Source organism: Nerophis lumbriciformis, linkage group LG01 (genome assembly GCF_033978685.3).
Source record: "Nerophis lumbriciformis linkage group LG01, RoL_Nlum_v2.1, whole genome shotgun sequence".
Taxonomy (NCBI): domain Eukaryota; kingdom Metazoa; phylum Chordata; class Actinopteri; order Syngnathiformes; family Syngnathidae; genus Nerophis; species Nerophis lumbriciformis.
Genome location: NC_084548.2, coordinates 58,893,777 through 58,908,860, shown reverse-complemented (window position 1 = coordinate 58,908,860; position 15,084 = coordinate 58,893,777). Strand labels below are relative to the sequence as shown.

At 39.6% G+C, this 15,084-nt stretch overlaps 1 protein-coding gene across 5 annotated transcripts in view; it reads left to right on the top strand.

Moving 5' to 3' along the window:
- Positions 1 to 15,084, top strand: part of atp2b3b (ATPase plasma membrane Ca2+ transporting 3b) — a 166,824-nt gene that overhangs the window by 12,073 nt on the left and 139,667 nt on the right. For all 5 annotated transcript variants that reach the window (XM_061988268.2, XM_061988235.2, XM_061988243.2 and 2 more), the window contains exon 2: positions 9,453 to 10,101. In XM_061988268.2, the coding sequence (XP_061844252.1) occupies positions 9,864 to 10,101 (238 nt within the window). In that variant the 5' untranslated portion in view covers positions 9,453 to 9,863. The remainder of the gene's footprint in view (positions 1 to 9,452; positions 10,102 to 15,084) is intronic.

The following is a 15,084-nucleotide window of genomic DNA, read 5'->3' as shown; positions in this document are numbered from 1 at the left end:
TTCCGCAGTCAGGAAAAGATGCAGCGCGGGTTCAGCGAGAAGGGCTCGCGTCGGAACGCCGCACTCTTTGCGAGGCTTCAGAAGCGGACGCCGCCGAAGTAGCATACAGAGACGCATCTAGCTCTCCAATCAGCTAAACAGACTCAATAACTGCAGGGTGACGTTTTGGTGAATTTACTGAGGAATTGGTGAAACTGAAACAATACAAAAAGAATGCCCTTGTAAGTTAATAACACTGACACTCGTAAACGTGTTAGCATATTAGCTAATGCTAACGACGCTAGCTTGATTACATTGCGATAGCACAAACAAAAATGCATGAAAACACTCCTGCAGACATCACACATGGGACGGTTAATTAAGTAAGAATTGTTTTAGTTATACGGTGGCAGAGGGGTTAGTGCATCTGCCTCACAATACGAAGGTCCTGAGTAGTCTTGGGTTCAATCCCGGGCTCGGGATCTTTCTGTGTGGAGTTTGCATGTTCTCCCCGTGACTGCGTGGGTTCCCTCCGGGTACTCCGGCTTCCTCCCACCTCCAAAGACATGCACCTGGGGATAAGTTGATTGGTAACACTAAATTGGCCCTAGTGTGTGAATGTGAGTGTGAATGTTGTCTGTCTATCTGTGTTGGCCCTGCGGTGAGGTGGCGACTTGTCCAGGGTGTACCCCGCCTTCCGCCCGATTGTAGCTGAGATAGGCTCCAGCGCCCCCCGCGACCCCAAAGGGAATAAGCGGTAGAAAATGGATGGATGGATGTTTTAGTTATGTTGTAAAACTTACAAACGTTGCTCGGAGTTAAGAATGACGAATCCATATGAGTAGAAACGCTATAGACGGCTAGCAGACTGAATGACACTGCACTTCCGGTTGGAAGCACAATTGGTGAATGGAAGGAGCGAACTCGTCCAAAAGATGGCGCCATAGCACAAACAATAACACACATTATTAGTGTTTTAACTTTTTTTTGTTTACTTTTTTTTATTATTGCCGCCAGCGAAGAAAATTCCATAAATTAGCTGCTCCGTTTTATAAGCCGCAGGGTTAAAAGTAGAGATGTCCGATAATGGCTTTTTTTGCCAATATCCGATATTCCGATATTGTCCAACTCTTAATTACCGATACCGATATCAACCGATACCGATATATACAGTTGTGGAATTAACACATTATTATGCCTAATTTTGTTGTGATGCCCCGCTGGATGCATTAAACCAGTGTTTTTCAACCACACTAGTGTGCCGTGAGATACAGTCTGGTGTGCCGTGGGAGATTATCTAATTTCACCTGTTTGGGTTAAAAATGTTTTTATAAAACCAGTCATTATAATCTGCAAATAATGTACCAATGTTGAGTGCCTGTACTGTCTGGAGATCGGCAGACTTACCACGTTATATTCTTCCATATCAGTAGGTGGCAACTGTAGCTAATTGCTTTGTAGATGTCGGAAACAGCGGGAGGCAGTGTGCAGGTAAAAAGGTGTCTAATGCTTAAACCAAAAATAAACAAAAGGTGAGTGTCCCTAAGAAAAGGCATTGAAGCTTAGGGAAGGCTATGCAGAACGAAACTAAAACTGAACTGGCTACAAAGTAAACCAAAACAGAATGCTGGACGACAGCAAAGACTTACTGTGGAGCAAAGACGGCGTTCACAATGTACATCCGAACATGACATGACAATCAACAATGTCCCCACGAAGAAGGATAAAAACAACTGAAATATTCTTGATTGCTAAAACAAAGCAGGTGCGGGGAATATCGCTCAAAGGAAAACATGAAACTGCTACAGGAAAATACCAAATAAAGAGAAAAGCCACCAAAATAGGAGTGCAAGACAAGAACTAAAACACTACACACAGGAAAACAGCAAAAAAGTCCAAATAAGTCACGGCGTGATGTGACAGGTGGTGACAGTACATCTACTTTGAGACAAGAGCTATAGTGATGGTGGTTATGCTTGGTTATGGTTATGCTTGGTTATGGTTATGCTTGGTTATGGTTTAAAGTCATATCCAACAATTGCGACAACGACTATTTATTGTCAATATCGGCTGCTGAGTTTCATTTTTTAATGATTTTTACTGGTGGTGTGCCCCCGCATTTTTTCAATGAAATAAATGTGCCTTGGCTCAAAAAAAGGTTGAAAAACACTGCATTAAACAATGTAACAAGGTTTTCCAAAATAAGAGAACAACTTCAACTCAAGTTATGGAAAAAAATGCCAACATGGCACTGCCATATTTTTTATTTAAGTCACAAAGTGCATTTTTTTTTTTTTAACATGCCTCAAAACAGCAGCTTGGAATTTGGGACACACTCTCCCTGAGAGAGCATTAGGAGGTTGAGGTGGGCGGGGTTAGGGGGGGCGGGGTTGAGGTGGGGGGTAGCAGGGGTGTATATTGTAGTGTCCCGGAAGAGTTAGTCCTGCAAGGGGTTCTGGGTATTTGTTCTGTTGTGCTTATGTAACGAAATTTCGTTCTTATCTGTGCTGTAAAGTTCAAATTTGAATGACAATAATAAGGAAGTCTACGTCTAAGTCTAAGTCTATGTTCTGTTACGGTGCGGATGTTCTCCCGAAATGTGTTTGTCATTCTTGTTTGGTGTGGGTTCACAGTGTGGCGCATATTTGTAACAGTGTTAAAGTTGTTTATACGGCCACCCTCAGTGTGACTTGTATGGCTGTTGATCAAGTATCCATGGCATTCACTTTTGAGTGTGTCAAAAGCCGTAGATATTATGTGACTGGGCCGGCATGCAAAGGCAGTGCCTTCGAGGTTTATTGTGTGGGCTCTGTACCGAGGATGTTGTTGTGGCTTGTGCAGCCCTTTGAGACTCTTGTGATTTAGGGCTATATAAATAAACATTGATTGATTGATTGATTGGCGCTCTGTACTTCTCCCTACGTTCATGTACACAGCGGCGTTTTAAAAAGTCATACATCTTACTTTTTGAAACCGATACCGATAATTTTGAAACCACTACCGATAATTTCCGATATTACATTTTAAAGCATTTATCGGACATCCCTAGTTAAAAGCGTAGGAAGAAAGTAGCGGAAGTCACGGTATTAAAAACATGAAATACTATCCAAAATATATTATCAACTAATGACAAAAAAATGGAAGTAGATCATAAATATTTACTTTACTCATTAAATAAAACATCTGCCTTGTTTTTAATGAATGCTTAGGCCTACTACGCTACAATGATGTTCATTATGGTGGTACTTGGAGACGCAAAGGAAACTGAAAAGGTGATCTTCAATCTTTCAATGTACTGTTGGCATCTGCGTGGGTGAACTTTGTGCGTTCAAAAAGAAAAACTTGCATGAGGGGCTAATTGGGGACTCTTCGGGGCACATACCGCAGGTGTGAATGCTTGTCCTGGGACTAGACCAGGGTGCACCCCGCCTCTGGCCCTAAGTCAGCAGGGCTCCAGCTCCCTTTGAACGTGCAGGATGGAATATTTGGGTCATGTATTACGTGTACTGTATTTTCAGTACCTCTAATGGCTGGTCCGTGCAGTACTTCATGTATGCGGAGTGTGCAGCTTTATTTGCTGCACTTTTTAGATGTCGCCAGGTGCAGCGGGGAGCGCTAAAACGACACGCATGCGAGCTCGGCTCGATAACGAGAGCCAGCAGACAATATGAGGGATGGACTGTGATTATAGCGACGCGTGGTGCTGTTGCATAAATGTACCAGACTTTGTTGAGGCACCCACGGGAATAATACAAGTTGATCTGTTTATCTGATCAGTGGCTGCATCTATGACACTTATATTACCAAGTCATCTTCTGGTCCTCTTTTGTGTGCACATGTTGGATAGACCAGAGAAATAAGCACCTTTTATGTGGTCACTGGTGTCGATGGTCAACATTACGGATTATCGAATATTGGTCCGCTATCAGCAAAAAAGAAAAAGGAAAACAGGTAACAAATGATATCGGTATGATATCGGTTTGTGCAAAGCTGGACAGCAAGTTAACATCTAAATGTCCTCCAATAAGCACACAATTTATTATATTACATTATTACAAAATGTAAACATGCTAGGCTATATAGGCTTCTAGGAGCTAGCAGCTACACAGCAGCAAAGCACACTGTAGCACACAAGCTAGACCAGGGAAGTCCAAATGTTTTGAGTGTGCATATATGTATATATATATATATATATATATATATATATATATATATATATATATATATATATATATATATATATATATATATACACAGAGGTGGGTAGAGTAGCCAGAAATTGTACTCAAGTAAGAGTACTGTTACTTTAGAGATTTATTACTCAAGTAAAAGTAAGGAGTAGTCACCCAAATATTTACTTGAGTAAAAGTAAAAAGTATGTTGTGAAAAAACTACTCAAGTACTGAGTAACTGATGAGTAACATACACACACATATCATATATATATCTATATATATATATATATATATATATATATATATATATATATACACACACATATATATATATATATATATACATATATATACATACACACACATATATATATATATATATATCTATATATATATATATATAGATATATATATATATATACTGTATATATACACATATATATATATACAGTATATAATTTATATGTATTTATTTTGCCGTTTTTGTTTACATGTTAAAGGTGTTTTAATGAATATACATGCATGTTTAACACATATAGATTCATTTCTTTCATGAAGACAAGAATATAAGTTGGTGTATTACCTGATTCTGATGACTTGCATTGATTGTAATCAGACAGTAGTGCTGATAGCGTCCACGTTTTCAAATGGAGGAGAAAAAAAGTTCCTCCTTTCTGTCTAATACCACATGAAAGTGGTTGGTTGTCGGCATCTTATTTGTCCAGCTTCCATATTCGTTTTTATACACTTTACAAGAAATACATTGGCGGCAAACTCCGTAGCTTGCTAGCTTGTTTGCGCTGGCTTTCGGAGACTCTTGTTTTGAAAGCGCAGGCGCGATGGAGCGGCACTTTTATTGTGAAGACAGGAACTGTGCAGTCAGTCTTTAGGCTTTTGACGGGATGTACGGTTGAAATAAAAAAGGGTCTTTTTTCCTTCACACTTTTGATTGATTGATTGAAACTTTTATTAGTAGATTGCACAGTACAGTATATATTCCGTACAATTGACCACTAAATGGTAACACTCCAATAAGTTTTTCAACTTGTTTAAGTCAGGTCATGTGACCGCCTGGCTCTGTTTGATTGTTCCAACGTCACCAGTGACTGCATCTGATTGGTGGAACGGAGTGAACGTCACCAGTGACTGTATTTGTTGAAACGCAGGCACTATGAAGGTCTGTCTGACAGACCAAAACAAACAAAGCGTGCATTAACAGATCGATAAAAATTAGTAGCGAGTAGCGAGCTGAATGTAGTTTTCTTCTCTATAAATATACTCAAGTAAAAGTAAAAGTATGTTGCATTAAAACTACTCTTAGAAGTACAATTTATCCCAAAAGTTACTCAAGTAGATGTAACGGAGTAAATGTAGCGCGTTACTACCCACCTCTGTATATATATATATATATATATATACACAGTATACATACATATATATATATATATATACATATATATATATATATACACAGTATACATATATATATATATATATATATATATATATATATATATATATATATATATATATATATATATATATATATATATATATATATATATATATATATATATATATATATATATATATATATATATGTGTGTGTGTATGAGTGTGTGTACATATTATATTTATATGACGGATGTATATTATTATTATTAATAATATAATAATTAATAATATCCATTTTATTATTAATATATTAATTAACAATATATATTTTAATTATTTAATAACTAATTATAACATATTAACTAATAACATATTAATGATGACCGTAATTTTCGGACTATAAGTCGCAGTTTTTTTCATAGTTTGGCCGGGGGTGCGACTTATACTCAGGAGCGACTTATGTGTGAAATTATTAACACATTACCGTAAAATATCAAATAATATTATTTAGCTCATTCACGTAAGAGACTAAACGTATACGATTTCATGGGATTTAGCGATTAGGAGTGACAGATTGTTTGGTAAACGTATAGCATGTTCTATATGTTATAGTTATTTGAATGACTCTTACCATAATATGTTACGTTAACATACCAGGCACGTTCTCAGTTGGTTATTTATGCGTCATATAACGTACACTTATTCAGCCTGTTGTTCACTGTTCTTTATTTATTTTAAATTGTCTATTCTTGGTGCTGGCTTTTATCAAATAAATTTCCCCAAAAAATGCGACTTATACTCCAGTGCGACTTATACATGTTTTTTTCCTTCTATATTATGCATTTTCGGCCGGTGCGACTTATACTCCGTAGCGACTTATACTCCAAAAAATACGGTACTTAATATTATAATTATTAATTATATCAATAATAATATATAATTAATACATAATTGATATTGATATCATTCATAATTAATATGAGGTATGTAAGGGTATATAAGGGTATGTAAAAGTTTGACTCCTACCTTGTTTACTTCTGTGAGAACCTTCTTAAATGTTTTGTAATCAATTAGGAATTTCAAGCAATTAAAATGCGCCAAACATGGATAAGTGGGGAGAGAGTGTTTTACAATTTTCCCATCATGCACTCCTATGGATGTAAATCGGTGTAATTTTGAGTTTGTTTTATGCTGTTTGGACAAATTATGAAAATACATTTTCATGACATCCACAAAGTTCAGTGAGCAGGTTGTTATTATGTGTGACTATTTGTGTTGTCCTTTATGTTAGCTGCATTTTTTTTTTGGGGACCATGACTGGGGAAGGTTGTTTGGATTGTGTCATATAGGTAAATGCTGTGCTATTGTCCCAAAGTACTTTCAAGGGTCCTTGATCTGATTTACTCACGTTGTCCGCAAGATGGCAGCAAATACTGTATGCAGCATTCAAATACTGCCTGGTATCGAAGATTAATTTGGATACACGGTGCCGCGGTTGAACCACAGACCATAATTTGGACACCCCTGAGCTAGACATACGTAAAAATCATTGAACAATTTTGCAGTGTAAACGTGTTGGGGTGGTGTGACTCAGAATGGTGGGTGGCCGTCCAGCAACTTGAGGGTTCCTGGTTCAAATCGAGCCTCCGCTGTCCTAGTCACGGCCATTAAAACCTGGGGTGAGAAACTCCACAGACACACTGGTGTAGGAATGTGAATTAGTGTTTGGGTCTGGTCGGAGAGGCCCTCGGCACAAATTGGCAGCTACTTTTCAGTCAGTCTAACCCTGGGAAGTTATGGCTACAAATGTAGCTTACCACCGTGATTAATGAATGTTCTCAGTTCTCACTTAAAGCCTTTGAGTGTCTATAAAAATCGCTATATACAGTGCACCCGGAAAGTATCCAAAGCGCTTCACTTTTTCCACATTTTCTTATCTTACAGCCTTATTCCAAAATGCAATAAATTATTTTTCGTCCTCAAAATTATACACACAATATTCCATAATGACAAAGTGAATCTTTTTTTTTTTAACTTAGCAAATGTATAAATAAATAAAAAAACACATGTCTCACATGTACAAATCACATGTACATAAGTATTCACAGCCTTTGCTCAATACATTGTTGATGCACCTTTGGCAGAAATTACAGCTTCAAGTCTTTTTGAATACGATGCCCCAAGCTTGGCGCACCTATCTTTGGACACTTTCAACCATTCCTTTTAGCAGCACCTCATCCAGCTCTATCAGGTTGGATGGGAAGCGTTGGTTTTCCTCCAGGATATCTCTGTAGAATCATCTTTCCCTCTTTCCTGACTGGTCTCCCAGTTCCTGGTGCTGAAAACCATCCCCACAGCATGATGCTGCCACCACCATACTTCACTGTAGAGATGGTGATGAGCGGTGCCTGGTTTCCTCCAAACATGACGGCTGGCATTCACGCCAAACACTTCAATCTTTGTCTCCTCAGACCAGAGAATTTAGTTCTACCATACAGACCTGATTGGTGGATTGTTTTTCTGGAAGGTTCTCCTCTATCTACAGAGAAATGCTGTAGCTCTGACAGAGTGACCATCAGGTTTTTGGTCACCTCCCCGACGAGACTAAGAGGAATGCAGCAATTTAATGTTCTAATCCAACCTGATGGAGCTTGAGAGGTGCTGCAAAGAGGAATGAGAGAAAGTGCCCAAAGATAGGTGTAGCATCAAAAAGACTTGAGGCTGTAATTGCATCAACAAAGTACTGAGCAAAGGCTATAAATACTTATTTACATTTCATTTTTTAGTTCTAATAAATTAGAAAAAAAATTACACACACAAAAATACTTTTCACGTTTCATTGTGGAGTATTATGTATAAAATTTTGAGAACAAAAATTAAATTGGAATAAGACTGTAACATAACATAATGTGTGAAAAGGGAAGCGCTGTGAATACTTTCCAGATGCATTGTAAATGAAATCCATTATTATTATTATTATTATAAACAAGTATCAAGTAATTATAGTTGCATGTTACTTACACTCTATGGCAGAATAAGAAGGTATCAAGTAACAAATGTGTCTGCATCGCTAAACTCTATAAATGATTGTGACCACCAGGTTTTGCCCGCCCCCCCAAAAAATGACCACTCCACTTTAACTTAAAGACAGCAGACAGTTAAAATTAAATAGGTTAACGTTTTCATACCTACTCATTTCACTTGCCTATTTTGACATTCCACACTACTGAATAATACCACTATGTACGATGGAGTATGGGGACGGCGTGGCGCATTGGGAGAGTGGCTGTGCCAGCAACCTGAGGGTTCCTGGGTCAATCCCCACCTTCTACCAACCTTGTCACGTCCGTTGTGTCCTTGAGCAAGACACTTCACCCTTGCTCCTGATGGGTCGTGGTTAGGCCATTGCATGGCAGCTCCCACCATCAGTGTGTGAATGGGTGAATGTGGAAATAGTGTCAAAGCGCTTTGAGTACCTTGAAGGTAGAAAAGCGCTATACAAGTATAACCCATTTACCATTTATTTCATATAGGAAGTGAAACTGACCAAGACGCCCCTCTTCATATTGCACCCACACGTTATTATATGAATTAATACAATTCTTCAATACGTCTCCTAGCCATTTATATATAGTACAGTCAATTTTATAATAAACACTGAAGCATTGTGATTTAAATTTGTTCCCATAAATTCATTATAATGCATTCAGTGTGTATGTGAATAATATCTGAACACAGTAAGTCTTGATTTGTAATAGTTTGCACTGCCCCCAAGTGGTCAAAAGTAATAATACTAATGTTATTATGCGTTCATATTTTGCTGCAGCATTTGAACACATCTGGGCTATAATTACATATTTTGTGAGTTTCTCCTGTAATGTCCGCTCCCTTCTTCTCTCCCAGGTCCCCGAGCAGCAGTGCTAGCCACCTTGGATCCACGTCCTGTCTGAAGAATCGGCTAACTTTTGGCCCCTCTCTCCATCCGCCGATCTCCCCTTGACCCCGCGCCCGCGTCCATGGACTGGCTGTGAACCTGGAGGGAGGGGCGACAGGCGAGACCACAGTGAAGAAAGCTGCGATCCCGGGGCTCCTGAAGTGCTCCTGCTCGCTGTTCTTCATCCCCCTCCTCCTCCTCCTCCAGTGATGGAGAAGTGAAGGAGCAGCAGACGGCGAGACCGAGGAGGAGTTCAAGCAATAAGGAGTCAAGGAAGGGGTGAGGCGGGCTGTGGAGCACATGAACAAGCTGTCAGCAGACACACACTGAGCTGAGGACGGACAAGGAAGGAGGAACGCAACACGGATCCGCCTCGGGTCATGTCAACAACGGCGACCATGGGCGACATGGGCAACAGCACCGTGGAGTTTTACCCCAAAGGGACTCGCGGGGGAGGAAAGGAGGAGGGCGGCCACGGCGCGGGAGACTTTGGGGTCACGCTGACGGAACTGAGGGAGCTGATGGAGCTCAGGGGGAACGATGCCCTGCAGAAAATCCAGGACAGCTTCGGAGACACAGAGGGCCTCTGCCAGAGACTACAGTCCAGCACGTCTGACGGTGAGTCTGCTCTGAGGGCTGGAGGTACAGCCAGACACTGGCTGGTCTCTGTTCCGCTCACCCCACTAAACCTCACTCTCATCCGGGTCACGGCACCACTGTGACCCTCCTGGTTCGGTCCCTGCCTTTTCTGCATGAAAGGTGAGCATGCCGACTATTTAGCTAAAAGCAAGGGCAATCAACCCGGTAGCGAGCACTGCTCTTGAGGTTGTCAGGGAGCCGGGGAGTGTCCCAGACACTGGCTGGCCTCCATTACGCTTACCCCATTCACCCTCACTCTCATCCGGGTCACGGCACCACTGTGACCCTCCTGGTTCGGTCCCTGCCTTTTCTGCATGAAAGGTGAGCATGCCGACTATTTAGCTAAAAGCAAGGGCAATCAACCCGGTAGCGAGCACTGCTCTTGAGGTTGTCAGGGAGCCGGGGAGTGTCCCAGACACTGGCTGGCCTCCATTACGCTTACCCCATTCACCCTCACTCTCATCCGGGTCACGGCACCACTGTGACCCGCCTGGTTCCGTCCCTGCCTTTTCCCCATCAAAAGTGAGCGTGCTGACTACCGAGCTAAAAATCCGGGCCATCAACCCGGTAGCCAGCACTGCTCTCGAGGTTGTCAGGGAGCGAGAGAGTGGTCCCAGACACTGGCTAAACCTCACTCTCATCCGGGTCACGGCACCACTGTGACCCGCCTGGTTCGGTCCCTGCTTTCTGTTCCGCCTGAGATTCGAACCTGGCTCGCCGGCATGAGAGACGAGCGTGCCTACTAGGGAGCTATATGCCCCCTAGCAGCTCTTGAGATTGTCAGGGAGGTTTTACACACAATTTCTTCATTTGGACTTTCTCTTCTCACTCCATGCAAAGAATCAACCAAACGTGACAGTTGCTACTGTTACCTGATTGGCTGTTAGCGTGTCACTCCCACTGATCAGTGATCACTTCCTGCGTTGCTCAATTACCAGAGAGCGAGAGCTTTTGTTCATGCAACCAACCTTGCTTCCACACTTCACCTTTCTTCCCACTAAGAAAAAAAACAACAACTTTTATTTATATATCGTTTTATCTCCCAGTCCTACTTACAAGTCAAACGCCCTTGAAGTAAGACAGTTCGGAATTCAACCAGAGTGTGAAAATGTAAAATACTTTGGAGTTTGAACCGCCATTTACATCAACATGAATCGTTCGGACATCATTGTACTTTGCAACACCTTGAAATCATTTAATTATGAACTAATTATTATATAATATTAATTATTTCAATGTCCATTATTTCACAGGGAAAGAAATAGTTATGAAATGTATACAACCTTCTACTATTGGCCACATCTACAACAAACTAGCCTGCTAACAAGCGCTAAGCTAACACAAGCTAAAGTACGTTTAGCACATTTCCAGCTCAATGTGGTACACTTTGTCAACATCGTGTGTAATCAGCTCAACAAAGAAGACACATGTGAGATTAATTCTCCACCTTTGCATTCTTTTTTCTGAGCATGTTGCTCTTTACGACATGACTTTTGTTTTAGGCTGTTTTTGTGAGAAAAAGGCGCCTTATACATTTCTCCTGTTTTACTATAACAAATTGTTCTCTGTCAGCTTCTGTCTCTAGTGCCACCTGGTAATCGATACCAGTAGTAATGGGTAAATGACGCGAACATTCGCAAACAAAGTGAGTCTTTTGAACGGCTCTTTTAAGTGAACGATGAGAACCGAGTACCGGTTGCGAGCTGTTTGTTTTTCGAGCTTTTTTTAAATGCACATGCAGCTACAGCGTCAGCAATTGCTCACAATACTAGAACATGACTCATGCTTAAAGGAAACTTAGCAGCATTTGGATTTAATTTTTGTAATTAAAAAAAAAAATACATATTTATATATATATATATATATTTTTTTTTATTATGAAGACATATTTAAAAGTATGTTTTTAGGCCATATCCATGCAACCAAAAGGAGCTTTTCTAAACTGTAACCTGTTTGGAAAAAGTTTCATCATAGTCAATATACCAAATAATACATTGCTTGGGGGATATATTGCACATTTTTGTGTGTTTGATGTATAAAAAAAACCAAAACATTTTCTTTGACAAAAAGGGAGTAACACAAAAACATAAAAAAAAGTAAAAACTTATAATCGACGAATAGATCTGAAGTTGAATTGAAGGACTTACTTTTTAACGCTTTCATGAGTGGATTACACACGCACACATGTATATATATACACTGTATATATATATATATATATATATATATATATATATATATATATATATATATATATATATATATATATATATATATATACACACATATACATATAAATACAATATGTATATACAATATATATATATATATATATATATATATATATGTATGTATGTATAAACACATATACATATATATACAATATATATACATATGTATATATATATATATATATATATATATATATATATATATATATATATATATATATACATATATATATATATATTTTAATATGTAGATATATATATAAAAATATCCTATATATATACTGTATATACATAAATATATTTATATATTTGTATATGTAAGTGTAAATAAAAAATAATATATATACATATATATATATGTATACATAAATATATTTATATATTTGTATATGTAGGTGTAAATAAAAAATAATATATATTCATATATATTCATATATATATATATATACATACATATATATATATGTAAATGTAGATGTATGTATGCATATATATGAAATATATATGTATATATATATATATATATATATATAATATATATATATAATTTTGTAAATTAATATAAGTATACAATAAATATATATATATATATATATATATATACATTAGGGGTGTGGGAAAAAATCGATTCGAATTCAAATCGCCATTCTCACGTTGTACGATTCAGTATCGATTCTCATTATTCAAAAATCGATTTTTGTTATTTTTTTATTTTTTTATTTCTTTATTTCTTTATTTATTTTTAATTAATCAATCCAACAAAACAATACACTGCAATACCATAACAATGCAATCCAATTCCAAAACCAAACCCGACCCAGCAACACTCAGAACTGCAATAAACAGAGCAATTGAGAGGAGACACAAACACGACACAGAACAATCCAAAAGTAGTGAAACAAAAATGAATATTATCAACAACAGTATCAATATTAGTTACAATTTCAACATAGCAGTAATTAAAAATCCCTCATTGACATTATCATTAGACATTTATAAAAAAATTAAATAAAAAAGAACAATAGTGTCACAGTGGCTTACACTTCCATCGCATCTCATAAGCTTGACAACACACTGTGTCCAATATTTTCACAAAGATAAAATAAGTCATATTTTTGGTTCATTTAATAGTTAAAACAAATTTACATTATTGCAATCAGTTGATAAAACATTGTCCTTTACAATTATAAAAGCTTTTTACAAAAATCTACTACTCTGCTTGCATGTCAGCAGACTGGGGTAGATATACGGCGTGGCGCAGTGGAAGAATGGCCGTGCGCGACCCGAGGGTCCCTGGTTCAATCCCCACCTAGTACCAACCTCGTCATGTCCGTTGTGTCCTGAGCAAGACACTTCACCCTTGCTCCTGATGGGTACTGGTTAGCGCCTTGCATGGCAGCTCCCTCCATCAGTGTGTGAATGTGTGTGTGAATGGGTAAATGTGGAAGTAGTGTCAAAAGCGCTTTGAGTACCTTGAAGGTAGAAAAGCACTATACAAGTACAACCCATAGAGGGGACGGCGTGGCGCAGTGGGAGAATGGCCGTGCGCGACCCGAGGGTCCCTGGTTCAATCCCCACCTAGTACCAACCTCGTCATGTCCGTTGTGTCCTGAGCAAGACACTTCACCCTTGTTCCTGATGGGTGCTGGTTAGCGCCCTGCATGGAAGCTCCCTCCATCAGTGTGTGAATGTGTGTGTGAATGGGTAAATGTGGAAGTAGTGTCAAAGCGCTTTGAGTACCTTGAAGGTAGAAAAGCGCTATACAAGTACAACCCATTTATCATTTATATATATATATATACCGTGTATGGTGGGGATGGTGTTCTGCTGACCTCGACTGCGGATGTTGTGAATTGGTGGAGGGAATACTTCGAAGACCTCCTCAATCCTACCAGTACTTCTTCCTATGAGGAAGCAGGGCCTGGGGAATCTCTGGTGGGCTCTCCTATTTCTGGGGCTGAGGTTGCCGAGATAGTTAAAAAGCTCCTCGGTGGCCAGGCCCCGGGGGTGGATGAGATCCGCCCGGAGTTCCTTAAGGCTCTGGATACTGTGGGGCTGTCTTGGTTGACAAGACTCTGCAGCATCGCGTGGACATCGGGGGCGGTACCTCTGGATTGGCAGACCGGGGTGGTGGTTCCTCTCTTTAAGAAGGGGAACCGGAGGGTGTGCTCCAATTATCGTGGGATCACACTCCTCAGCCTTCCCGGTAAGGTCTATTTAGGTGTACTGGAGAGGAGGCTACGCCGGATAGTGGAACCTCGGAATCAGGAGGAACAGTGTGGTTTTCGTCGTGGTCGTGGAACTGTGGACCAGCTCTATACTCTCGGCAGGGTCCTTGAGGGTGCATGGGAGTTTGCCCAACCAGTCTACATGTGTTTTGTGGACTTGGAGAAGGCATTCGACCGTGTCCCTCGGGAAGTCCTGTGGGGAGTGCTCAGAGAGTATGGGGTAACGGACTGTCTTATTGTGGCGGTCCGCTCCATGTATAATCAGTGTCAGAGCTTGGTCCGCATTGCCGCCAGTAAGTCGGACACGTTTCCAGTGAGGGTTGGACTCCGCCAAGGCTGCCCTTTGTCACCGATTCTGTTCATAACCTTTATGGACAGAATTTCTAGGCACAGTCAGGGCGTTGAGGGTATCTGGTTTGGTGGCTGCAGGATTAGGTCTCTGCTATTTGCAGATGATGTGGTCCTGATGGCTTCATCTGGCCAGGATCTTCAGCTCTCACTGG